Source organism: Strongylocentrotus purpuratus, unplaced genomic scaffold (genome assembly GCF_000002235.5).
Source record: "Strongylocentrotus purpuratus isolate Spur 01 unplaced genomic scaffold, Spur_5.0 spur5_scaffold_12, whole genome shotgun sequence".
In the NCBI taxonomy this organism is placed as follows: domain Eukaryota; kingdom Metazoa; phylum Echinodermata; class Echinoidea; order Camarodonta; family Strongylocentrotidae; genus Strongylocentrotus; species Strongylocentrotus purpuratus.
The window spans coordinates 22906735-22934095 of NW_022145597.1; the positions used below are offsets into that span (position 1 = coordinate 22906735).

Genomic DNA, 27361 nt, shown 5'->3' on the forward strand with positions numbered 1-27361 from the left:
ATTCATACAATTCCATTCCTCTTGTCTGCAAAAGGGATACGCTACATTTTAAAGTTTCCAAAATTCATACCGGAATATAAAATGTTATCTTTTAATATCGTTTCACTGCATATCACACACCCTGCATGCATTTCTATTTATAGATCATGACAGAAATCTATTTATAGATTATTACAGAAATCTATCTTTCATCAGCATATAATCTACTGGTAGTCTATGAATGTATTCTACCAAACCTCAGGCATTGAAAAGGAAAAAATATTTGGAATTACTTGTTAAAGAGAGTGATGAATAGACGATAACTTCATACTTTTCTTCTTTTTCTTTCTCGATAGGGAGAGCTTGATGCAATGGGCGTGTACATGTCAGAATGTAGATCTATACATCACCCTCATGTTAGCAACGCAATCTGTATTTAGATGATAAACTGAGATGCTGCATTAGGGTAACTAGAAACAACTAACAAATTTAGTTGAAACGGTATAAGACCACGCAATTTAATGTTTTGAAATAAGAATATTATTTCTATTTTATTCCTCTTCACTAATAATAGTTGTTTTTTGTATTAACGATGTTACTATATATCTTATGTAGTGTTACTTAGCGAAAGCATTCTCCGTTTTATGTTATGTACATTTTAGAATTCATGATAGACATGGGAGAGAAAATGCGAAAAATATTGATGCGTTGCAAAAGACGGACTAAAAATTCTTTTGTGCCACACTTGGAATAAAAAGCAAAGACAGACTTTTGATCGATGATAAGATTTTGAGATGAAAGATGTACAGCATCTGAGAGAAGACAAGGATTGTGTTTGTCGCCCTCTACAAAGCCGTGATTTGATGAGAGACGCACAGCGCCTGAGAGAAGACAAGGATGCTGTTTGTCGCCCTCTATGAAGCCGTCATCTGAAGAGCTGTGACGAGGGCATGTTGGTGCTCCTCGTTTAGTTGAGTCAGGCATAGAGCCCATAGCTCATTGTTATTCTGTGAAAGTAAGACAAGAGTAAGTGAAAATGATCATTAATAATATGTCCATTTATACAGTGCTGCTACTATACAAATACAGTCTATGTGCTCAATGCACAGAATCATATTATTACTCTGTCACTAACTGATAAGACACTTCAGCATTCAAGGATCTTTTTTCCCCTACTGGGTACCCATTTACTACACCTGGGTGGAGAGTGGCAAATGTAGATTCATGTCTTGCCAAAGGACTAGTAATAAAAGTTTTTTTAAACAAATCAATTACCGGTAAACAATACAACATGGCAATGGTGCACGATTAAAACGATGAGCTTCCCAAGAATATGCTTAATTTACAATTTACAACCCTCAAAATCAGGAGCGGCAATTCCAGGGGGATTCCCCCCACCCCCCTGCAAAATATAAAATTACTACATGGGAGGGGGTTAGGATGTCTTACAGATCCTTCCCTACTTCCTCAATGTTGAACCCCCCCCCCCCCCCCCCGAACATGACTACAAATCAGCGCACCTGCACAAACCCCTTTTATGCTCTAGGGATGGGGGGGGGGGGGGTTTAATTCATCCAAGATACCTTTTTGAACCACTCTCAGCTCATACAAGGATTTTTATTTCAATTGATTTAATATATATACCTCTTTGTATTTTTCAATTGGTCCAATCCCTAAAACCCCTATAAAGTGTTGGGAGCCCCAAATTTGCTAAAAATTTGATGGCAGAATTTTACTTAAAATTGTATCATAATGGGACAGAGGATGTCAATTAAGACACACATTGACACTTATGCATAAATTTTCAAAACAAATGTGTTTGAAGACAAATATTGACAGAATACAAAATTTAGGTTTTCTACATTCAACAGAAAACCCAAATGATGTATTCGCTTATCAATGTTTGTCTTCAACACATTTTTTTTTTTGGGGGGGGGGGGGAGGAGGGGGCGAAATCTTTGCAGCAGTGTGTCTTAAATGACATCCTACTCACATTATGATACAATTTAAGTGAAATTTTACCATTAAATTTGTGGGGCTCCCAACACTTAGGAGGGGCTTTAAGATTACAAATAAATTGTTTCAACTCACTTGCACTTCCCTAACGATGTTGCTACACTTTCTGAAAACCTCCTCGTTATCCGTGAGAGCTTCTCTAGCGAAGGCTTCTGCGATGACCGACAGGATGTTCGGTAAATTCTCATTGTTTGCTCCCAAGATGACAGCGTTATTCCTGAAGGAAAAAAAAAAAAAAAAATTATTTCTTGTACGAATGTAACTGCTAAATGAAACTAGATGGAACTTCGACTGCGCGCAGTCGAAAATGATGCCTCCGTCATAGAGCAATTTTACAAAACAAAACAGAAGAAATTTTTCGAATTCAATTGTAATCCATTAACAGGTTCTCAGAATATTGTGATTACAAGCTATTTTTGCATACATAATGAGCCCATGACCTTTGACCTTATGAACCAAGAATCTACTCAGTTCATTGGCTCTGCAAGAAACATACATGACCTAAGTTGGCAGGAATCCATCAATCGGTTCTTGAGATAACGCGATCACGAGCTGTTTTTGCATACATAATGTGCCCTGTGGCCTTTGACCTTTGACCTTGTGACCCCTACATCTAATCAGTTCATCGGCTCTGCAAGTAACATACATGACATAAGTTTGGCAGCAATCCATCAATCGGTTCTTCAGATAACGCGATCACAAGCTCGTTTTGCATACATAATGAGCCCTGTGGCCTTTGACCTTTGACCTCGTGACCCCAAAATCTAATCAGTTCATCGGCTCTACAAGATACATACATGACCAAAGTTTGGCAGGAATCCATCAACCAGTTCTTCAGATAACGTGATCACGAGCTCGTTTTGCATACATAATCAGCCCTGTGACCTTTGACCTTTGACCTCGTAACCCCAAAATCTAATCAGTTCATCGGCTCTACAACATACATACATGACCAAAGTTTGGCAGGAATCCATCAACCAGTTCTTAAGATAACGCGATCACAAGAACGGGACGTACGTACGTACGGACGTACGGACGGACGGACAACCCGAAAACATAATGCCTCCGGCTACTTCGTAACGGAGGCATAAATATAAAAAAAGGTAGCCCCTTTAAACCAATAGAAAGCATAATCAAATTTTTAAGTATAGGTATTGCCAATTTGAAAGGATGAAAGGCACTTACGTCGCGACAAGATCGCAGAGGAAGTCGTAGATGTGGCCTGCCTCCTCCTTGTCTTCTGTGACTGGTAACCATGAGAACCAGACAGGGACGATCTCTGCCATGTTCAAGCTGGCTTGGTGATGTTTCATGATCTTGGTTACTGCGGCGATGGCATTCTCGGTGGCGTTGAGGTTCTCTTTTTCCCTCGCTCCCGGCTGCATGATGACTTTGGTCAGGACGGGGACAGCCTCTGTGTGGATGAGAGGAGAAAACAAAATGGATCGACTTTGAAGTGAGCTATTTGATATCATATATTCCACAAACTAAAAATCTTGCTCAACGATTGGTCAAAAGTAAATCACGTGATGAAAGATAGTTCGCCCATCATTGATGGGAGAAGAAAAGTATGTTGCACTGTGTAGATGGTACTACTATCTTCGCTACAGAAAGATAGCTACATCCAGATTGCCTCGGAAGTGATAGTTTATCCCATCACCTTCACCAACGGTAATTATTTGCTTAATAATGATACTGAGGAGTTTCCCTCAAGGAACCTTGCAATCCCAGCATTCACATGTCCATATTCATGCGACTATTCAGAATCTTAATGATATCAATTAAACTTGCTTGAATGTTTATGTCCAATGATAAAGTCAATTTGACTAGAATCAGATCATAGTTCTATCATATAGAGTGCATTGGACTTCAAGTTGGACTTAATTATGGCAGGCCATTCATGCCACTAGTTCCTCTAACCATTCCTGGCATTGGTTTCTCAAGGGACGTATAAATCATGGTCACAAATCTACAGAATTTTCCTTTTTTTTGATAGTTCATTATTGAAGGAAAAGTGTCATCTAAAGATCATAATTGAGAGACCAACTAATAGTGACAGCAATCAGTGGCATGAATGGCCTGCCATAGTTAAGTCCAACTTAAAGTCGATCATAGTCTTTGTGAAACACCCCCCAGAACTTCAGACTTGCTAATGGCCATCTTTATGGCATGAAGCTTTCACAAAATCTGGACCAATCACATGTTTGCCAAATTTGTGGTCCTACTTTAAAGGCATCATTTAACAATGTTTCAAGTTTTACAAATCTGAGATGCATGGTCGTTCGTGTTATCAGTGTCTGTGATATGGTGTAATATTGAAGCCCTAAAATGCGCTTGTAACAATCTCTGAGTGACCAGTTTTACCATACTCATTTTTCCCAATGGACTGTGGTGTTATTAAAACCGTTGGGAAAATGGTTTTGAAATTTCAAATTCCAATCATAAATATCTTGATAATCAAACATCGGCTTGAAAAAGTCATGGGGATTCCTGACTGACCTAAAAGGTTATATTTATGATTGCAGCATGAGCTAAATCCAGGATTTTGTTTAGAATCTGAGGCAAAGATACCCAATCCCTTTAACCAACTGTTTCTATCCCCGCCACCTACACCTTCCAACATAGAGAATAACTTACCAAGACATGCAGGAGCGAATTGCGGACCTCCACACTTGCCCATGACCCCAAACCCGTAGGCGGAAGCCTGCCTGACCTCCGCACTCCTATCACACAGATTCTGTAGCATGGGACCAAGGAAATAATCCTTGTACTGCCAGGCAATCTGTTAAAAGAAAATGACATCACAACGTAGAATAAAATTAGATAAATAACAATTTTTATGGTGACTGTGTATTTACTTTCGTCGATGACCTGTAAATCTGAAGATCCAACTAAGTAAAGTTGCATGCGTATCAAGACCCAACTTTAGTGCTTGAAACTCGAGAAAATTGCTATAAAAATAAGCATTCTGGGCTTTCTCACATTTTTTTATATCGATACAAATGATATCACAATACTTTAAAACTTTAAAATGTTTTGGGAGTTTTTCTATAACTGTAAAATGTTTCTGGGTACAGTATGGAAATTTGTATTACCCGTGTAATGAACTAATTGAAACATGTACATGTGTATACATGTACTTTTTTGTATTTTTTGTTTCTGTTCTCATTCATTTGCTTGGCACCGCAATTGCGGTGTTAGCAGGAGTTAGCACCACAATTGCGGAGTTAGCCCTGCTATTTTGCAGGGCCAGCTAACCCCGTACTATAGGTGGGGCTAGCCCACTTTGGTAAATACGAGTCTGAACAGAAAGTGGAATAAGCTTAACCCCGGACTATAGGTGGGGCTAAGACCCCCCCTTAACCCCACCTATAGTACGGGGTTAAGCAACATTTTGCCAGTGTGAAAATAGTATTAGAGCTTTAGAACATCCTCGTATCTATTCTAGTTTCATGGGGAAAAAAAATAAAAGCAAAATTTGACTTACGGGTCCACAGAATTCTATGAGATCATCAAACATGCAAATGCCCCACTGTCTGTCCGTCCATGGTTTGTCATTTGGCTGTAAGTAAAGTAAAAGATTAAACTCAGTATTTTTTAAATACATCAGTTCAAAAAAGAAAGAAAACAATTTTTTAGTATGTTTTCACTTGCTTTACTTAGAATGCTTGAAAATTTAAACATCATTATACTGAGCATAAAGATCAAGTAGGTTCTGTAACTACAAGATATAGTTTTAAATTGGCACCAGGGATAGAAAAATTTCCTTACAAATTCACAACTATTTGCATTGTATTAATATTTAATTGTACTTAAATGTACATCACTTTTTACTTTACAGAAATTAAACATCACTAGTTGCAATTTCTTATTTCTAATACCAGAACCAAATCTATTTCCACTCCCATGCAGGAAATTTACAGGACATCTTACCAGTAGTCTGACAATGTTTCGCAACAGCATTTCAAAGAGTGGTAGGGCGATGTCTGCGTGCGTTCCTAATACGGCATGCAAGATGTCCGAGATCTTACTGAGAAGGTAAACATCATCATCGTCCTGTATAGATGGAAAAAATTATAGAAACAGGGATGAAGTCCAACCATCTTTGCATGTGGCGCTCGTTCATGCTGTTTTTGGATATTGAAATGGTAAGCTTACATATAGAGACAAATATTCATTCACACAAAAGATAAATAAATTCAATCCGCACATTTCAAGTCGAAAAACAGAGACATATCATGCATCGGATATCATACATACAATTAAAATGCAAAGATATCTTATTTTTCATGTATCCCTTACACTGTTTATTTTTAAAATTATTTTCATTATCAAACTTGATTGGTAACAGTAATATTTGTATTGATATAGTAGTTTTCATCACAGGTTATTATCAGTCTCATTATTAGTATCATGGTCAATTTCAATTACTACAGATTTCTGCATGAAAATTGACAGCAATATAACCAGAATTGGTCATGAGGAAAATTGGTTGATGAAATCTTATCCAGGGGTGATAGTGAGCACTAAAAAAAAAAAATTTTTTTTGTTTTCCCCTCAACCACGCCCCCCTTAAGTAAAAAAAAAGAAGAGGATTCGCGGGGAAAAAATGGCATCTAACAATTCCCCCCTTTCGAGTAAGAAAATTGGGGAAAAATAGGGCAAAAATAGGGAAGAATAGAGAAAATAAGGGGGGAAATGGGAAAATCAGGATAAAATAGGGAAGTAAAAAATTCTGGTAAAAAAAAAAATTAAAAAAAAAATCTGGATTTTTTTTTTTTTTTTTTCTAAATCGGGATGAAGAAAAAAAATCTGGAAAAATAAAGAAAATCTGTTTTTTTATCAGGCCTGCTTATCTTACCTCATCCTGAAGGCCTTCTTCCACGATGTCATCATAGTCTTCATCTTTTCTTTGTTCTGTCGTCAAAATAAAGTGTGAAATGATAAGATGCAATTCAAAATATTCACTGAGAAATCATTGGAAGCATGCAATTCAAAAAATGACATGAAACTACTATTGAATCAATTCGAACTGAATGAAGATAATCAAAATAACAGTTCTTGAGTGAAAAAGAATGTTTTCTTATCTATGCTACCCCAACAACTGCTAAAGAATTTGTTTGTCAGATATAGGGTTAGTCAAGGTTGCAAAAATTAGCAACCACTTAAGTTTTCAGGAAAATTGAAGAATCTGGGCTTCATGGCATTAGTTTGAAGGCCCCCCCCCCCAAAAAAAGGAATGATTCCCTAAAAGTGGAATGGTTGGCCGCTAAACATCAAGTGTGAACGGTGTTTTATCATGTTTACCTTGTCTTTCTTGTTGTCTCTTGTAGTGCTGTTCAAACATGTCATTCAACGTTGTGCCGACCTCCTGCATCTGATTGGCATTCAATGAGCCACGTCCCAAGAATTCTATGCACTGTGGAGACAGAAAGTATAAGTAAAGTTATTAAACCGATCACAAAGCTAATGGCACAAACCACAATTTACACATGTGGGACTGGGAATCAGTCTGATGGTCTAATACATGTAGTCAATGTTACAGGGCCTTGTTTCATAAAACTGGTTATCAGTAACAAGTTACAATAGCTGTTAAAAGCTACTGAATTTGTGGCATTTGATTGGCTGAGAGCAAATTTGTCGTAGAAATTTAGCATTTGTTATTGATACAAAGTTTTATGAAACAGGGCCCAGATCTCAAATACTGGTCAGTGGCATATAAGTGTTTTCCATCTAGTATTCAAAGTCATTATAGGTTGCGCTGGTGAAATTTCATTGCCGACATTTCCAAAGACCATCAATACGTTGAAGGATACAGAAAACCTTGACCATCACCTGTTTTCGCTCATATCAATTCAGTTTGCTCACTGTCATTGAAATTTTCAACACATCAAAGACAAACTTTCACCTTTGTTGCGGACAAGGTCAACTATCCCTTCAATGCACACTGCTAACAATGTCAACTTTTTGATAGATTTCATGAAAATATCAGTTTAAAAATTGCAAATCTTGAATGACGATTTTGAACCTCTCACGATTTAACCAATGAGAAGATTCTACAGCTAATATTTTAGTTTATAACATTTCTAGCATCAAACGCAATGTTAGAACAGAACAAATTGCATGGTATGTGCAAAATCTTTGCTCTTTTTACTTGTGCTTTGCATCTGGTATACACTTAAAGGCACTAAACCACAAAATATTGAACCATTCCCCAAAATTTACCCAATCGTCACAAAAGGGATAAATGAATCCTGAAATTAAGTTTCTTTTAATAAAAAGCAGAAAAATGAGAGAAACAATTTAGTGAAAGTTTGAGCAATATCTGATTATAAAAATTAAAAAACTTATGAATTTTTGAAGTTGACATCAGTGAAACAGAAGTTGGTAACACTGTGACATATCTGGCAAGCTCTTCTCCAATTCGCTCTGTAAGGGTGGACTTCCTCTTGAAATGGTTTCCTTGACGACTTCACACTCACCTTGCCGAACGACTCCATATGCTGTTGCAGGATGTCCACCTCTGGCTCTGTCTGAATGGCTTTGAGTAGCTCTGGATAGATGTACCCCCACTTGGCCTCGACATACTTCTCTCCCTTGATCTTGGCGCATTCCAGTAGGAGGGGGAGGGACTCGGAGGCAGTGTACCTCACTAGTGAATCGGGACCGTCAAGGAAGCAACTCAGTAACAATCATCCTTGAATGCTTTAGCGCCTTATTATGGTAGCTCAGCTAAAGCCGAAGTAATACTATAACACTTTGTATCAAGCGCAGTAGAGTAAATTCATGTAGTAGCTGCGCTATATAAATGGACCTATTATTATCATTCTTGGACCTTACACCCACGTCCCGCTGCTCCAAGACCATGAATTGAATGCAACAAATAATTGTATTTCATTGACCTGCAAGACTGTTTTAGAGTCGGATTGGTAGTGTGACCAAATTATAGACCATCGTAAATCCAGATAGGGGTGGGTTCACCATTAAAAAGGAAAATGACTTTTTAAAAAATTTTTACACACACTTGTAGTAGTAGCCCCCCCCCCCCACCCTCCCCCAATTCAATGAATATCGTATGTAAAGGATATCATCATGGAAGTAGAATTTCAGCAGAGGGACCATGATGTCGACCACTTGGTCGGTGTAGTCTGCAAAGGCTTCCTTGAGCTCTCTGGCATAACAAACCAACATCTGACAGGCGGTACTCTTATCTTCCAACCCGGCCGTCTTGATCCCAAAACTTTGCTGTAATCAAAATGTTAATGATAGAACAGATGAATTCACATGAGAATGTATGTTAATGCAAACTTTAACATTACAAGAGACAAAAATGATTGCACATCAGAATTTTGAGTGTACCAATCACCTAACAAATGTGTGCACAGCTAGAGTGTTAATCGAGAAAGTATTTAAACTTGCAAAATCTTTATACATAGTAATATTTGAAGCTCATATTTTGAATTTAGTATCACAAAATCGAGAATTACTAACATAAAGAAACAATTTTTTTTTTGTAATTCGTACACTTCAACTCTTGTCATCTACTCACAGAATGGGAATTCTTTTGGAAATAACTTTGTTGATACTTATCTGGATTTATGTAAAAAGTGTGCTCTCTTCAATACCACAAATCAACTTTTTTCTTCAAGAGTTAGACTGTTGTGTGAATTATTTCATGACCACACTCACTTGATCACCAAGATTTACAAACTGCCATCCTTCTTCTTCGCTGATATTCTTAGCATCTTCAGCTGAAATAAAAAATTAAATAGAATTGCAAAATGCAAATAATCATTCTGGATTGAGCCATCTTATACTGTCTCTTTACAGTCTCCATCAAAAGAATGTTAATTATACTCACTCAGCTTTTAACATTTTAATTTTTTATATTTTGTTATTGTTTTTTTCTTCTTCATATTCATGTAACTTAATGCTTTACATATACTCTCCTCATGCACTTGAGCACTTCCAACTTTTCTTTATCAGTCATTTTAATTCATTTAACTTATAACTCAGCAATTTCACTTTTCTTACAGTCATTTGGCTGATGCTATTCCTATGTTCATTTATTTATTCATATCCACATATAACTTTTTGGTGTTGATTGTGATAGATTCTGTTCAAATTTACTCTTGATAGTTACCAGAACTCGGGATTATAATAATAATAATAATAATAATAATAATACATTATATTTATATAGCGCTTATTACAATGCTTCTAAGCGCTTTACAAAGTTGTACTTAGATAATAATAATACATTCAATAACTATAATTAATATCATCTCTAACTTACAATCAAGGAGGGCAACTTCTGGCTTGAGGGATGCAGTCTTTAGGAGGGGTTTCATGACGACCGGCAGATAGTTTGCAAAGCTAGGTCCAAGAAGCTTGCACATCCTCGCCCAGGCAGATATCATGTATGAGGTCTGGGGATCATCGTCCTCTAGCTCGCTGGAGTCCGTCTGTGTTCTTAAGAGGAGGTCCATCACGTCGTTGGCATCTTGCATGAACTGTTATGGATTATGGAGAGAACATGGAAGCTTGGAAATTATAATCATAATCATCATCCCTGTCATAATAATCCTCATAATCGTAATGGCAATCATTATCCCCATCATGATGGCAATCATCATCCCGAACATTATAATCCTCATGATCATTATCACAACCATTATCCTCATAATCATCAGCAGCATTGTCACCATGATCTTTGTCATTCTCATTTCACCCCCCTGCTTCCACCACCACCACCACCTAAACCACTACTAAATGTGACCTAAACAACTACTAAAAAGGGATCGTTTAAAGTAGATATTCATTGATTTTAAATCTAGCTTTATTTTCATTATTGCAAATTTGAAACTTTGATTCGACAAGATTATCAAAATTCAATGCTTGGAAACATTCGAAGTAATGATTATTATAAATTACAAAACGCTTAAATACAGCCCCGGTATAGCACCTGACTAGCTCTCCGAACGCTGCTGAGATGTGTGAGATCACAGCAGGGACATGATTTGCACAAGCAGACGATGTCCCATGACATCTCACACATTTTTAGTGCCTGTGTTTTCATCTTCTCTTGAGTTCTTTCTCTTACTTCACTACCGTCAGGCTAAATGTATAATCTATTGCCTCACTCTAAACCCCGCGCATGGTTTTATTTTGATGACAAATGCAGCGATACAAAAATAAAGGAATCTGTCGCTTGTAAACAAAATAAGACGCCATTGTATATTCAGCTGCAGACACCGCGGTATGTTCGGCGTTTTAAGAGGGAACAAATGCCGTCCCTAATATCAATCCGGGGGCTTTTCAATTTGAAAGTCTGATTTCTTTGATTGTTAATTAACCCCTATCCTGTGTATTTACAAGCAAAAGATTTTAGTTATCAGAATCGGGTCATGTCCCCTTTTGATCGGTTTGACGTGCCAGTACATTTATATATACTAAACTCATTATAATTTGACGAATAATAGCTTTGCAATTATGTTCATTCTTTATGGGATGTCGTCTGCTTGGGCAGTATTAATCCCTGTTGTGACGTCATTAAAACATCGTTATTTTTCTGGCGAATCTCTCGTATATCCCAGCTGCTATGGAAGTGGTTGTATTTTTATTTTTATAAATCACCCGATATGTAGCTGACCTCAAACTTGTACGATGGCCATCTATTAGCTTACCAGTTTCTAGTGATACATTAGTTGACATATTTGTGATTTTCTTTGAATTTCACCTTTAATAATGTTAAATCTGATATACATGGCCCTACGTGTTATCAGTGTCTGTGATATGGTGTAATATTGAAGCCCTTAAAAAATTGCGCTTCAAAATGATCAAGAAGTGCCTCAAAAAAGTAAAAATCATTGAGTGACCGGTTTCACCATACTCGTTTTCCCCAATAGACTGTAGTGTTATGAAAACCGTCAGGCGAATGGTTTTCAAGATTTATAATTCCAATCATAAATATCTTGATAATCAGACAGGTGATCGGCTTGTAAAAGTCATGGGGTTCCTGACTGACCTAAAGGTTTACAATTATCATTGCATCATGAGCTAAATCCAGAATTTTGTTTCAGAATCTGAGACAAAGTTACCGGATCCCTTTAACATCACTATCATCATATTCATCACGTCCAGCACCATCAAAATCATCTTTAAGCAAGTTTACCTTCCGTGTTCCTACTGCTAGACCAATCAACCTGACACATTATATGGTTTTTCCTCACCACCATCACCATCAATCACAATCACCATCATCTTCTTCATCATCATCATCATCATCATCATCATCATCATCATCATCATCATCATCATCATCATCATCATCATCATCATCATCATCATCATCATCATCATCATCATCATCATCATCATCATCATCATCATCATCATCATCATCGTCGTCATCATCGTCATCATCATCACCATTCTCATCATCACCATCACGACCACCTTCACCATCATCACCACCACCATCATCATCATCATCACCACCACCATCATCTTCACCATCATTCTCATCCTCATCACCACCACCATCATTCTCATCACCAATCTCTCATCATCATCACTACCACCATCATCAATATCATTGCCACTTTTGAGAAAGCTTTACCTTCTGTGTTCCCACAGCTAGACCGATCAAGCTGACACATTCTATGGTCTTTCCTCTCCATCACCACTACCAAGACTAACCCCAATACCGTCACCATCATCATCACCACCACCACCACCATCTTCACCCTCATTGTTATCATCCCCACTTTTGAGAAAGCTTTACCTTCTGTGTTCCCACTGCCAGACCAATCAAACTGACACATTCTATGGTCTTTCCTCTCAGCAGCCTGTACTCCTTTGTGTTAGCGTTCTGGATGATGTATTTGAGACTTGGCATGAACTTATCGTAGAACGGTGTGAAATTCTCTTCCGTTGTGTCGGCAACGGCAGCTAGTGTGGTCACCATTTGTTCCAGGACTAATTTAGTTCCCTTTTGGAGAAGCTGAAAGATAGAAAAAGGAACAATTGAAATGGAATGTCAATGTTGAAGTCTATTGTATGTTACTGAAAAGAAAAAAGTAAATTTGCACAAAACTTTCATAAACTATGAGACTGGTGCAGACTTGGGAACATTTCATGAAGTGATATGATTGAATTGCAACAGTGGTTATTTTTTCATTTCTAGAAGGTTTCTTGCAATTAAAAATCAGCCTCGACCTTACCTTAAACTTAACCCTGGTCTAAATCCAACATAAAACCCAGTTGCGACCCTAACCTAACCGTCATCCATCCGACTCCCATCTCTCAAAAACACAGTTGCGATTGATTTGAATCAATCGCAACTCTTTAGAATACAGGGCCATAAGTATCATGTTGGTATGTGTTGCAGCATCGAAGCGGCATATGCATACCACACAGTGATATATATCATGTCATGTTTGTGATGGCCTTCACCTTCCTTCACACAATTTCTATGACTTTCCCTGACTTTGGAAAGATTTTTATTTTTTGTTATTTTCAATAACTTTCCAGAAGAATTTTTTTTGTCCACTTTTTTCCAAGGGGGTGTTTCACAAAGACTAAGACCGACTTTAAGATGGACTTAACTATGACAGGCCCTTCATGCCGCTGGTTCCTCTCACTACTGGCCTCTCAATTATGATCTTTAGATCATATATTTTCATTAAATAATGAACTATCAAAAAATGTTAATTCTGTAGATCTTAGACCATGATTTATACGTCCCTTCAGAGACCAATGCCAGTAAATGGTAAGAGAAACCAGTGGCATGAACAGCCTGCCATAGTTAAGTCCAACTTAAAGTCAATCTTAGTCTTTGTGAAACACCTCCCTGGTTTTCCATGACAGTGGGGACCCTGCCTGTATTACCTCTTGCATCTTCATGGCAATGATAGCTTCCAGCTTCTCTAGAATGGACCCAAGATATTGTTGAAGGATGGATTTCGGACAGTCTTCACTGAAGTTGACCAGGGCTGCACCGGCGTGGGCTTGGACTCGAGGGTGGCCGTAGTCGTCCAGCGCTTGGAGGAGTCCAGTGATAACCTGGAAAATGTATAAAAATAATTTTGGAAAATGAAGGAAATTCACATGTACTTAAGAAAAACATAGTGATTGGCCATGGTCATCTAAGCTAGAGTCCAGCAAATGGGAATCTCGCTCAACAAGCCTAGCTTTTCTGAGATTCCCTTTTTTCCCCTCTCAGTTAAATCAAGCAATATAAAATATTTTGTCCAATTCTCAAACTTAAATGTACTCTGTAAACTTATTTGATTACGAACATACTTGTCAGTATTTCGTAACTTGTATAATTCATTTGTTCAATTATATATTGTACTACTGTATGGTTTATATATGTCATTCAATTTGTGGATATTTGAGTGGAAATCAAATCAAATCAAATCAAATTAAATCTGAACACAGAGGCTGACTAGCAAAGCCAACTTTTACTTGCAGTATTAGCATTATTATTCTTTTCATTCCTCGCAATTTTGAACAAGAACTACTTCACGTAACATATAATTCCTGAAAACTGATCATGCCAGTATTTCCTACAAGAAAAACCCCAAATAGACCAACCAAGTTGGCTTGTTACAGCTTGAAAAACAAACAAACAAACAACAAACCAATAAAATAATATGCAAAAAAACATACCTTTGCATGATATTTGAGCTCAAATGTTGGAGCAAAGTCTGTTGCCATCTGACCTAGAGCGTTGCAAGCTGCATAACGGACTCGCGGATGCTGTCAAAAGAGGGAGACAAACAGATTAGGATGGGTGACAGGTGCGAGAATGCACACATGGGGACAATCATATAACTGCTGGGCAAAGAAAACTTGTGTTCCTGCCAATAGCTTTAAAAAGCAGAGTTGTATTGTATCTTCGCTCATTAAACTTTAATGTCATGTCTTCTCTCAGCACTAAAAACACTGCATTTTACCATGGCATAAGTGAATGGACCCTTATACCTTACACCTTGCTTTACACATTTGTTAACACTTCTTACCTCATCAATCAGGTATGGCAGTACTGAGTCTAACACCTTGTCTAACACTGCTTCCATCTCTTTATGACACCCTTCACCTACAGCGGATATTGCCATCAGAGCAGCATGCCGCGACTTCCAGTCGGCTAAGGACGGAGCAAATTGGTAGGAATAGTGAACATTTGAAAGAAATAAAGACTTAATTTTCGCAGAGTGACATAAATTCAGGTAAAGAACAGCCACGACACCACTTGAGATTTTTAATCAACACATTTCCCAACATGTAACAGATGACTTCACATGGAAAAAAAAATTGAGATTCAAAGGATGATGAAAATTTACAGCTACTTCGGCTGTTAAATTTCTGAATTCAAACAGTTTTAACAACATTTTCCTGTTTTAAGGGTCAAACAAAGGTTTGATTCCATCAGTTCCCTATGTTAGATATATTAAAATTGGGAAAGGTAAACTTAATCATGAAATCCCACCCTGCATTTGCATTTGAAATTAAGTTGATGAACATTTCGAAGATTTGATTGTAGGGCTAGGATAAACACAGATCTCCCTGATTCAAACCCAACATTTAGGGTACTTGAGGTCAAAGGAGTATGATTTCTGTTAACCAAAATTACAATTAAGAGTAGACATTTTGGCACCGTATAAACTAAAATTCAAGACTTATTCAAACTAGTGCTAAAACAAAATTCTTTCATCTGCTTAGTTCATCTACTTAGTCAATGTTTTGTTAAATTTTACTTTCATGTACATTTATATATATATATACTCCAAGGATTGATCATAGAAAGGCCTGCCTATTGTCGATCCCACCATTTTCTGTTATATTATACTTATGATGCATTCTTGTTTGTCTTTTGATTGTTTTGTATTTTTATCAGATTGTCAAAATAAACTTAAACTGAATTGAAAAGTGAATTGAAAATTGAATTGCTCAGATCCTGACCCTCTTAATCTTGAAAAATAAATTATTATTGAAAGGATAAAAAAATTGTTCATAAATTACCATTCTGTAACATTTTAGGGATGGCAGCTGTGATGTGTGGGAGCATTGTCTTTCCTCCAATGCCACAGGCGAACCTATCGAGGGCGCTCTCTCCTGCCACGGCATTACTGTCATTGTCCTCGTCCTCGATCTCGTCAGAACTAGCCCAGTCGTTCTCCTCCTCCAGATCCATCATCATGTTCAGCATCAAAGGAACTAAAAGACGATAGAGATGAAGAGATTACAGAAAATCAACTCTTGACAATTGCCTACATTTTGCGGTTTGTGTAAATAATTTTGTTATACCAGATACATGAGTAAAAAAGGCAATCACTATTTGGTTTCACTATTTGAAATTACATTAATTTTGAGAACAGGAATTAACAAAGGAAAAAACAGAGAAGTTTTGAAATCAATACATTTGCAAACTTGTTTACAGGGGCAAAATAAATAGAAATTAAGTCCTGTAGTAAGACCAATTTATCCAGACTAGCACAATCTAGACATGACCTACCAGTTGCCCTAGCATCAATTGCTTTGGTCACAATTATTTATTTTGTCACAATTATAAAGTCAAGGTTGAAATTGAGTTTTGGTTATCTAGAAGAGTTTAGGAAACGTGGCAGTACTTGATCCAGGGATGAAGTCAGAACTTCAGCTGGCGTAACAAATTAACTACAGAATAACTGTCGCCAGAGCCATATGCTGGCAACACTAGTACTACTAGACACTCACCGACAGTCTCGATGTATTTGGGAAATCTCCGCAACGTTGCTGCTGCTGCTTCTGACAACGTTACCACCATCTCCAGACCGAGCTGTCGCCAACTATCAGGGAGATTACTTTCCCGAATAATCTGCAATAAAAAACACAAACAAGTTAGCGCTAATGTCCTTGGGCAAGAAAGAAATTCCTAAAATGCTTGAGCGCTGTAATGGCAGCCATGCTAATAACGGTGGAGCGCCAGGAGTTGCAACGTGTCAGACATGAGCGCTTAACAAGACTCCACTATTACTATCATTATCATTTACTTTTTTGAACAATCTGCAATAAACAAACAATACATGTTACTTTCCAGAATATTCTGCAATGACAAAAACAAAAATAAGTTAACTTTCTAGAATAATCTGCAATAAAAAACAAATCGTTCTTGTTACAGTGGAAACTCTACATAACAAGGTCTTTGGAACCAAGGAAATTACCTTGTTATATCAGGGTAAAAACACAAAAGAATATAAAGAGCTAGGACCAGCAACATCCTCGTTATAAAAAGGTGATTTTGCAGATATCTTGTTATATTAAAGTTAGAGCTCTTTATAATGAGGTTCCTCTGTACATGGCAGGACTAAAACCCTGGAATTTCATGGAAATTGACAGCTATGACACTCAAAAAAATATTTCCTCCGGAGGCTTAACAACATGATGTTAAGGGATGTCAGTGATCAGAGGGCCTGAAAATCACCTAGAATGAGCTATTTTGAACACAAAAAGACCTAAACTATGGCCTGAAAATAAATCGCTAGGACCTGAATTCAGGCTTTTGCCTGAAAACTAGCATCCCTGGATGTTATACTTACACCTATGGCAAGGTTGAGGACGTTTTCCATGTACGGTCTGAGGAGCTTCGGTGTACTCTCTTCTAACTCTAAGAAAGCTTTGAGAAGGGTATCATCCTCTTGACCACTGATACTCTCTGTGACGATCTGGAGGAAACAAAGAATCAAATTGGCAACATATTGGCAATGTTCTTAAAGGGGTGTAGTCTCGTAGATAAGTGAATGGACCATAGATCACAAGGTGCAGGGTTCAATTCCCTGCTACAACACTAATTTTCTGTAGCAAGGCATTAATCTGCATTTGCCACTCTCAACCCATGTGAGGTTAAGAGAGCAAAAAGATACAAGTCACTCCAGAGGAAACCTCACAAAAACACAGCTATTTTCCCAGAAACATATCAATTAAAAAAAAAAAAATGTTTTAAAAATCATTTACCAAATGCCAGGATAGAAATAAAATAAGGGTTTGTAGTGGTAGTGTAACATAGTGGCAAAATTTTGTCAGCACAGTCTGCTTTCTAACAACCTAGTATGACAACAATTTCATCTACTTACATCCAAAACACCAGGCATAAGATCCATAAAATGTTTCTGTATGGCCTTCTCTTTCCCGTTGGTCACGATGAATGATATCGTAGCCTTGGCAGCAACGATTCGAACCTGGGGTTGTTCCTGCTTTTCAAGACACTGTGCCAACATGCCTTTGATGACAACCAGATAATACTCTTGCTTGTTGCCAAAAATACCAGGAAAATTACTGTGAAGGAAGAGAGTAAAGACATCAGTCATAAGCCTTGAAAGCAGCCTTAGTTAAAGTGTACCATTCACAAAAATAATATTTTACTCTGTATGTTTATATTTTTTTGTCACTTCAATATATTCAAAATGTCGGCTTCAAATGTTAATTCATTCAAGAAGGATGGAAAGGGTTGGAAATGCAATCAGATTTGGATAAATTGTGCATGTGTATAAAGAAGAGAGTCTTATAAATGAAATAAAGTAAGAATGAAAGCCAGACATTGTCATCAGCCCTTCGACCGAAAACGATCGCCTTCACATTCTCGCTTCGAGTCGCTCATGGAGGCTTGTTTAAATGATTGTTTCTTTATTAAATGTCAGTGGTGTTTCAAGACATTAATTGAATTCAATCTGATTTATGAAGTGTTAAACTGGCATAATACATTTGTTGAATTTCATTGATTGTAATGTTTTTTTTCTCCACCCTCCCTCCTATGAGGAGATTTGCAATTGTAATACGTAATTGTTAAAATGCCTAATTTTAAGGACACAACATCAACAGCTGATTCAAATGCCACGCCCACTTCTGAAGCTATCAAAGCCACTTTGCAGAGTACACCTTCCTCACAGCAAATCGATCAATCATAACCTAGTTTGAAAGGCGCATTTGGACATGCAGGCTCATTGACAAACTGTGCAATTTGCATTCAAAATATCATTGTATGGGATTAACACTTGGTAATATGAACCCCATGCCCAGAGAAACGAATAGATTGCTTACAAATTGTGCATCTAAACGTCCTTCGCATACATGTGGCAGGAAGGCCATACAGGAAGTAAATGCAAAATTGAAAGTATTTATTAAAATTTTAACTGACCTCGTGACTGAAACAGGATATCATTTCTTTTATTCTTTTATTCTCATTTCTAAAATAATAATTTACACGAAAACAAAATACAGTGCTCTTAACCTTTTTGTGGTGAGGATTTAATGGGAATTTAAATGAATAGTGACCATTCTGCAATATTTGGTACTCAATCATATGAATACATCATCCTCATGTAACTCTCAGAAATTAAAAATTAAGATAAGTCTACAAGGTAACAACCACCTCCTCCTCCCTGCCCCTGGAATATTACTACCAACGTGAGTCTTCTCTTATAGTTTGAGAATCTTTGGACAGATTGAGTGATTACATAAATTATCAGTGACACCAGTTGCGATACTTGAACAGAGGCCTTTCCATACTGGAGCCTGTATCAAAATAACCTGTCCATAACGACTCCATTTGTCTCCCATGCACCATCCTTAAAGTGACTCGATAACATTACCTCATATTCTGAAACAAAATTCTGGATTTAGCTCATGCTGCAATCATAATTATAAACCTTTAGGTCAGTCAGGAATCCCATGACTTTTACAATCTGATCGCCTGTCTGATTATCAAGATAATAATGTTTGGAAATCAATTTCATTTTTTGTTTTCCTAACGGTTTTTATAACACTATAGTCTATTGGGAAAAATAATTATGGTAAAACCGGTCACTCAAAGATTTTTTACTTTTTTGAGGCATTTCATGATTATTTTGAAGCGCAATTTTTTTTTAGGGCTTCAAATTCAATATTACACCATATCACAGACACTGATAACATGTAGGGCCATGCATCTCAGATTTAACATTGTTAAACGATGCCTTTAGATATAAATGTTTCACATATACATACTTGAAAATATGGAGTGCGCTTTCCTTGAGCTCCGGGCTGGTTGAGGTGCTACATTGGAATAAGAACTGCAAGATGTCCGGCCACAGCTGATTCCCTTCATCGTCTGCAAACAATGTAAAATTCAAAAGATAATCTGGAGTTCACATTTAAGTTTTAGTTTGTTTTATTGCACTGTCAGGAACACAAAGGAGTATATGGGTAACAAAGAACATTGACAAATACAACAATAACAGAAAAGAAATCATCAATAAATGCCTGCAGATCTCCAAAAGAAAACTTTCTGTGCAAGGCCAAGTCCTGAATAAGGTTCGGAAACAATAAGAAAATAGAATCCAACAGAAGCCAATAGAACTGTCACTACCTTTTTGTAGCATCTGCCAAATAATGCAGTAAATAAAATGTGAAACTGACGTGTAACAAATGAAATGAACAAGGCATTCTACTGAAAGTCAGGATTGTGTCAGGTCAATGTACATTCTCTAATAGCAATGGTTTCCCACATGTACATATCTGTGTTGGAGAATTTCAAGGTGAGTGGTTTCAGCGAATTCATTCCTTCAGAGATACAGGAATCAGGTTGCAATTGGGTTGTAGGTTAGTTTAGGTTTAGGGTTAGTTTTGACCATGGGACAAAGTTAAGAATTTGTTTAGTATAGGATACAGCTGTCAGGGGAGCATGTGTTGGAAAATCATCTGTCGATGTTCTTATTACGTAATTGGTGCATAGAGCATGCACTCTAGACTATCATTATCTTGAATTTACCAATGAGATTGCGGGCGAGTTCTGCGATGGCGTCGCACACCCTCCGCCTCAACATGCCATCGTTGATGTGATGCAGGATCTGGACCAGCTGCGCTTTGATCCCCTCTTGAACATCCTGGGGCGAATCAGGCCAGACCTGGTCAAAGTTTGTGTTGAAGAGACGTCGGAGCAGTACAGCTGCAAGCTGCGTCCTCTACATGGTAAGGAAGTGAGTGAGTGAGAAAATTAAATCTCAAGATCTTAAGCCCTTGACTACAAAATTCTGTCAGTCCTAAAGGCCTAATACTGAAGCCACCTGGCTCCCAGAAGCAAAGGGTTTATTATCAATTCCATCACAGAGATATCTGTAAAGCTCACTTTACCTTCTGCAAAGTTGTAAATTTAAAAAAATAAAAATAAAAATGTGCTGCAAATTTTTTCTTTAGTCCCCAAAAGGAAAATACATGAAAAGAAGAATTCAAGCTTGAAATAAAGCAAATATGAATACTCTTCAGAAGATAGATTAAAAAACCATCATGATATTTCCTCAATAGTTCATTTGGAGAATTCGATACTCCTTTTTCCTGCTGAATTTCTAACTGGAGTCAGAAAGATAGAACCTTTGATTCTTGAAATTTGTTATTTTACAGAGAGAAATACAGCAATTTTGTTTCTTTAAAAGGAACAGAAAAAAGAAGAGAAAAAAGAACTATTTTTAGAGGGAAAAGGGAAGGAAGCACTTACCTCGGGTAGGCCTTGACTTCCTATCGTCTGTACCAGAAATTGGACCTTCGTTGCCGGTGCTATGCCTTCATATGTTTGCTGTGAGTAAAATTTACACACAAAAAATAACAATATGAAAATGAAAATCATTCAGAAAAATATATACATCAAAATATACACAATACTTGTTTAGTTTTTTATATATTTCAAAATGTAATGTGATATCAATGTACTTTTATTCCACTTTTTACTCTGTAAATTGAAAGGTTATCAGCTGGATGTCAATTTCTATCTCAATAAACCAAACCTAATACCAATACAATCAATGGAAAATCTGAAGGAGTATACAGTAGGCCCGAGACATGTGTGTAAACGACCCGGACTCTCAGAGCCCCGGTCAACTTTCTCTCCTCACGACACCAGGACCTGGTTTACAAGAAAACTGTAGAGACCGAGGCATAGCTTACATTAGCAGTATGAGCCTACATCAAAGGATCAGTCCATAACTATCTCTAATAGCCAAGACAAACCTTCATCTCTCTTTGTCTCCCCCTCCCTATCTCTCTCTCTCTCTCTCTCTTTCTTTCTTTCTTTCTCTCTTTCTCCCTCTCCCTCCTTCCTTTTCTCCCTCTCTCAGGGTATCACTCCAAGAGGCACCTCTGTATTTCTACATAAACATAGCAATTGTCCTATACTGTATGTACGTCCTATTAGGACAATGGGACATGATGTTGTTCAGCCAAAAAAATACACGGGGGCGGAGGGCGGATTCGCCCCGGAAAGACCATAAACATCCCCCGAAATAGGCTCAAAATCCGATTTCGGGGGCGACATCAAAAAGTGAAATGATCTCAAATCGCCCCCGTAACGATTACGAGCGGTCGCGCGCTCTCTTCTAGCTTCGTATTCATTGCGTGCATTTCTTGGTCCGCGCGCTGAATCTCCGTGTAAAATTGTATAAACAAAAATCGGTCGTAAAAAAACTCGAACCATATTCCATACCTTACCTGGCTTACCATGTCGCACGCAAGTACGCCAAAACACGTACATTTTCGCAGTTGCGAGAGATCGAGACGGAGCGTAGGGGTCGAGTTTTTGGCGGTCGATTTTGTTTTGGTAGAAGCTGAATCTAGACCATGAACCACTAAATGATCGCGAAACTGCAATCAATTTCCATCACGAATTCACGATTGCCGCAATTTTATAAAGTTTCCATAAATAGAGGTATGAAATTAAAGCCTATTTTGTGATATTCTCGCCATGTTTACGTAATTTTGATAATCATTTCTTAAAAGTAAAGAAAATCAGACAAAATCACCGTGACTGACACGCATTTGTACTAACTACAATACAGTGCATTGCCGCTGTGCAGTGTGTGTGAGTGAAGATGGGCTAAAGCTCCAACACCGGCAGCGCAGGCGTCCGGCAGCGCAGGCGTCCGACGCCTGTGGCGCCGGTGTTGAAGTTTCCTGCAACTGCAGTGTGTGTGTGAGTTGGGCTGAGCTCGAGTCGAAGAGATTTGACACTTTGAAATTGTTATCTGTTGGTTTGCATCATTATTGGCGCGATTTCAATATAGTTTCGTGAATAGATTTACGAAACCTGAGCTTAGAATTAGTAAAAGTATTACTAATGTCTACGTTTTTAAACGACTGTCTGATTTTCTTGTGAAAATTTTACTTTGAAAAATGATTATCGAAATTCATGGCCAGAAATAGTCACAATCTAGGGTCTATTATGTTACAGTTCTTGCATCAAATCAATACATGAAAACTTAGTTATTGAACTAGAAAAAGGGGTTTCTTTTTTAATAGGCAATTATGAAGCAGGAAGCCCGAAACCTTAGCCTACTAAACAAATCTCAACAAACTGTAGGCCTATCCTTTTATGAATTAATGAAAAAGTAGCCCCCGAAATGGAAAAAAGAGCCCCCGAAAGTTGAAAAAGTAGCCCCCGAAAATTTCCCCAAAATTTGAAATGGAGCCCCCGAAATGAAAAACCTAATTTTTTGCCTGATGTTGTTGATGTTTGGTATTATCGGTGTTTCATTCTTTTTTTAGAATATTAACGCCATTCACTTTTTTTCTTTTTTCTCAAAAATGATATTCTCAAGACCCATTTTATATGTGAGAAGGGGTTGGTTTTCAATAAATGGTTTATTTTTTTTTTAACCCTTACTGTACTGGGGGGGGGGGGGGCCGCCCCCCCTCGACATTTTCGGAGATTGCGCCGCAACCACTTGGAATTTTGAATTGTCGTTTCATGAATTTTTTCCCTCAAGTCTTACGCACATTTTGATACCATTTTCGTTGAAATCGGATATACCTGTAAGGTGTTACACAACAATTAGTATGTGCATGTCATCAAAAAATTTATGCAAATTAACCTATGCATTTTCAAATATCACAAAAATAATGTAACCTCATGAATTTGAGATGAAGGAAACATTTATTCAATACATTTTCAAAATTCTTCACAAGTCTACAGACAAAAAGGTAGAGTTTTCTGGAAAATGCATAAAATTAGCATTTTGCATAATTAATTAGGCTATAACGACAAAAATTTGCATATTAAGAAACAAGGGAAACGCTCTTGGCGGTCTCGCCTGCATAACGCAATTCAATATGATAAACCAGAACGTCAATGACGCAGCGCTCATCCGCATCTCGCAACAACAAATATCGTAAGTTTTATGTGGTACACTTTTGAACTGGTCAAAAAATAAAAATTTGATGCTCTGGAAGGGACATAATTTCATTTCATTTGCATAAAGTACCATAAATAATCAATGGAGCAAAATCTCAAAATTCTGTGTAGAAGTTTAGTGTTCCAAATTTAGCTCTACCAGATAAGGCAAACCAAATCAAAATCGGTCAAGAAATGAGGGAGAAGAAGCAACTTTTGTTATTTTTGGAATAAATTTGCATAAATTACCATAATTAATTAATGGAGAACAATTTCAAAATTCTGTGTAGAAGTTTAGTGTACCAAAGTTAGCTCAACCAGATAAAGCAAACCAAATCAAAATCGGTCGAGAAATGAAGGAGAAGAAGCATTTTTTGTGATTTCGAATAAATTAGCATAAATTAGCATAGATAATGAATTTCACGATTCTGTGTAGAAGTTTTAAATCCCCCTCCTAGCCCTATCATATGAAACAATCAGAATCAAAATCGGTTGAAAAATAACGAAGAAGAAGCATTTTGAAAATCTTGATGTTGATGCCACAACAAAGTCTAAGTTTATTGACCTTAAATGACCTTTGACCTTAACTTAATGACCTGAAATTCTACTCACATGATTGGGGAGACTTGATAACCCTATAGTCCAAGTTTCATTGACTAAGAACTTATACTTTCAAAATTATATCAAAAATTCAAAATCTTAACCTTAGGTTAAGTTTTCGATGATGATGCTACAACATAGTCCAAGTCTGTTGACCTGAAATGACCTTTGACCTTGACTTTGTGATCTGAAATTCTACTCACATGATTGGGGATACTTGATTACCCTATAGTCAAAGTTTCATTGACTAAGAACTTATACTTTCAAAATTATATCAAAAATTCAAAAACTTAACCTTAGGTTAAGTTTTTGATGTTGACGCCGTCGCCGTCGCCGTCGCCGTCGCCGTCGCCGTCGCCGCCGCCGTCACCGGAAAAGCGGCGCCTATGTCTCGCTTTTTGCTACGCAGGCGAGACAAAAACTAGTTATATCATCTTGTCCCTTATGTAAATATCTACAAACATGCAAATTTTCGCGTTCATCGGACTTTCGACGGCCAAGATCATAGGGGGGGGGGGGGGGCCTCCCAGGCCCCCCCCCCCAGTCATGAGGTGCTCAAAATAGCCCAGTACAGTAAGGGTTAAGGATCACTAGGACGCAGTGTTATTATCATGCAGGAAATGGAAGTCAGAAAATGCTCTCATTGAAAAGCAACCAAACAAAACAGGCAGATACCTTCCATGGGTTTTAAAATATTTAAAAAAGGACAGGGTGTTGTAGTACTGTATGTGTACTTTTGAATGCAACTTAGATTTCAATGGAGGGGGGGGGGGGCATAGGCCATTGTGCCTCCTTTCATCTAATCTGCCAATACTATAGAGGTCCTTCAATCCTTAACACTAATGTCTATCTTCATCAAAGATGGGCATTTGATTTTCGATGGAATTTTATCAGATTGCTAATGTTCGCTATTTCACATAGAATTTCGTTTTATTTCATGTACTTTTGAATGCCACTTGGATTTCAAGGAGAGGGGGGGGGGGGGGGAGGGGGCATGGGCCATTGTGCCTCATTTCATTTAATCTGCCAATTCTATAAAGATCCTTCAATTCCTTGTTTTTGTGGATCTTAAATCAAAGATGAGCATTTGATTTTTTTCAGTTTGTAAAAGTTGTAAATAGCCTCACCATTCACATTCACAACTTTTCCAGAATTTTTATTTTTTTGGATGTTGATTTAGAACATTCTAAATCAGCAACTATTCTGCAAGATATGGTTTTCACTCATGTACATGTAAACATGTAGTGCTAGGAGATCGACAGGTTATGGGTAACCAACAGGAGAGGGTAGTGCAACATAACTTGAATTTGTGTCTGAAATATGAATAGAATAACAAACAAGTAATCTAAGAAACCCATGAACTTATTGAAAATTTTATAACTAAGAACATTTTTGAAATGTAAAGGCGCTTGTGATATATTATTATGGCCAACATTTTTTTTATTTTTGTCACTGGTGCATGAATATTTTTTTCAGGTCCCTGTGTCCACAAAACATTTTAAGTAGAATATAGCTCAGAAGTAAAGACACGCTAAATACATCATAATAATGATCTTAGGCCTAGAATCTACAGAGAAAAAATAAAACATTGACATGAGATTTTTATCAGAGTTGAAGGAGCTCTCTATGATAAAATTGGGAAAATAAAAGGGAATCAGCCTCTTATTTCTGGTTAATCAAAAGTAAAAGCAAAATAGGTCTAATTATTTAAAAAAAAAAAAATGTTAAAATCGAGGAACATGATAGAAACAAATTCATACAAATTGGGCAAGAATTTATGAATATGAATATTTGATTATTTGATACATGTAGTTAAGATCAGTAATATAATGGAAAATCTCAAAGAATAAGATGACTTATCCTCACTATCTGTCCAAGTTAAACAGATAAATATTGAACTTAAAGCTTGCATCAATCTAGACTTTTGCAAAGTTTTTTTTAAAGGCTTGTCATATTTATGGCACAGCCATAACATGAAATGAAAAAATAGTTATACCAAAGCAAATTAATCAAACTGTAGCTTTGCAGGAATATAATGTTAATGTAATTTTGTTAACATCCCTCCATTCTTGATCACAAGCTACATTACAAGTACATGCATGCCACAATGCAATGACATGACAATGCACAGTCAATTGACTCTCTTTTTAGCTCTTCGTTTTAATGTTTTATCTCAATAATAATCTTTTATTCTTATAATTTTGCTATGTTAAGTATGGCAAACTTTCAAACCAAACTATAATGGTTGTCACTATCATCAATTTTCAGACATCAAGCATCATATTCATTATTATTTGAGACTTTCATTCATTCATTCATTCATTCATTCATTCATTGAAAAAATATCATGTCCATGTTTCGTGGTATTTTGTCTCGAAATTAACAATAACATTACACACAACACATGCAACGAATAACTGAAATACTAAATTCACACAAATATGCAAATTAATCACCTCTGCCTGTGTTCTTGTGTCGTTATCAGGCGACATAAGATTGGCAAGAACTGCCGAGAATTGTTCCTCTTGCCCCGCCATCGCCATGCTGTCAGAATGAATGGTGACACATTTCCCGCATTTGGATTTTTTC

At 37.2% G+C, this 27361-nt stretch overlaps 1 protein-coding gene across 1 annotated transcript; it reads right to left on the reverse strand.

The window, feature by feature from the left end:
• Positions 1-320: 320 nt before the first annotated feature.
• Positions 321-27360, reverse strand: LOC592713 (importin-5). Its single transcript, XM_030982140.1, has 24 exons — positions 27229-27360; positions 21509-21586; positions 20786-20978; positions 20023-20125; positions 18114-18315; positions 17580-17705; positions 16738-16858; positions 16024-16218; positions 15024-15148; positions 14671-14760; positions 13888-14061; positions 12782-13000; positions 10292-10508; positions 9685-9746; positions 9084-9240; positions 8478-8650; positions 7303-7414; positions 6857-6912; positions 5929-6051; positions 5483-5557; positions 4633-4777; positions 3181-3409; positions 2071-2212; positions 321-986 (listed from the first exon to the last, which is right to left on the reverse strand). Exons 1-24 carry the CDS (start codon positions 27313-27315, stop codon positions 894-896), a joined length of 3297 nt encoding a protein of 1098 aa, XP_030838000.1. The 5' UTR covers positions 27316-27360; the 3' UTR covers positions 321-893.
• Position 27361: the final 1 nt, after the last annotated feature.

Coding starts and splice junctions, on each gene's coding strand:
- LOC592713 (XM_030982140.1), bottom strand. CDS start 27,315: ATGGCGATGGCGGGGCAAGAGGAACAATTCTCGGCAGTTCTTGCCAAT. Junction 20,979..21,508: donor GAAGTCAAGGCCTACCCGAG/GTAAGTGCTTCC, acceptor CTTACCATGTAG/AGGACGCAGCTTGCAGCTGT. Junction 17,706..18,113: donor TTATGCCTGGTGTTTTGGAT/GTAAGTAGATGA, acceptor TGTTTCCTCCAG/ATCGTCACAGAGAGTATCAG.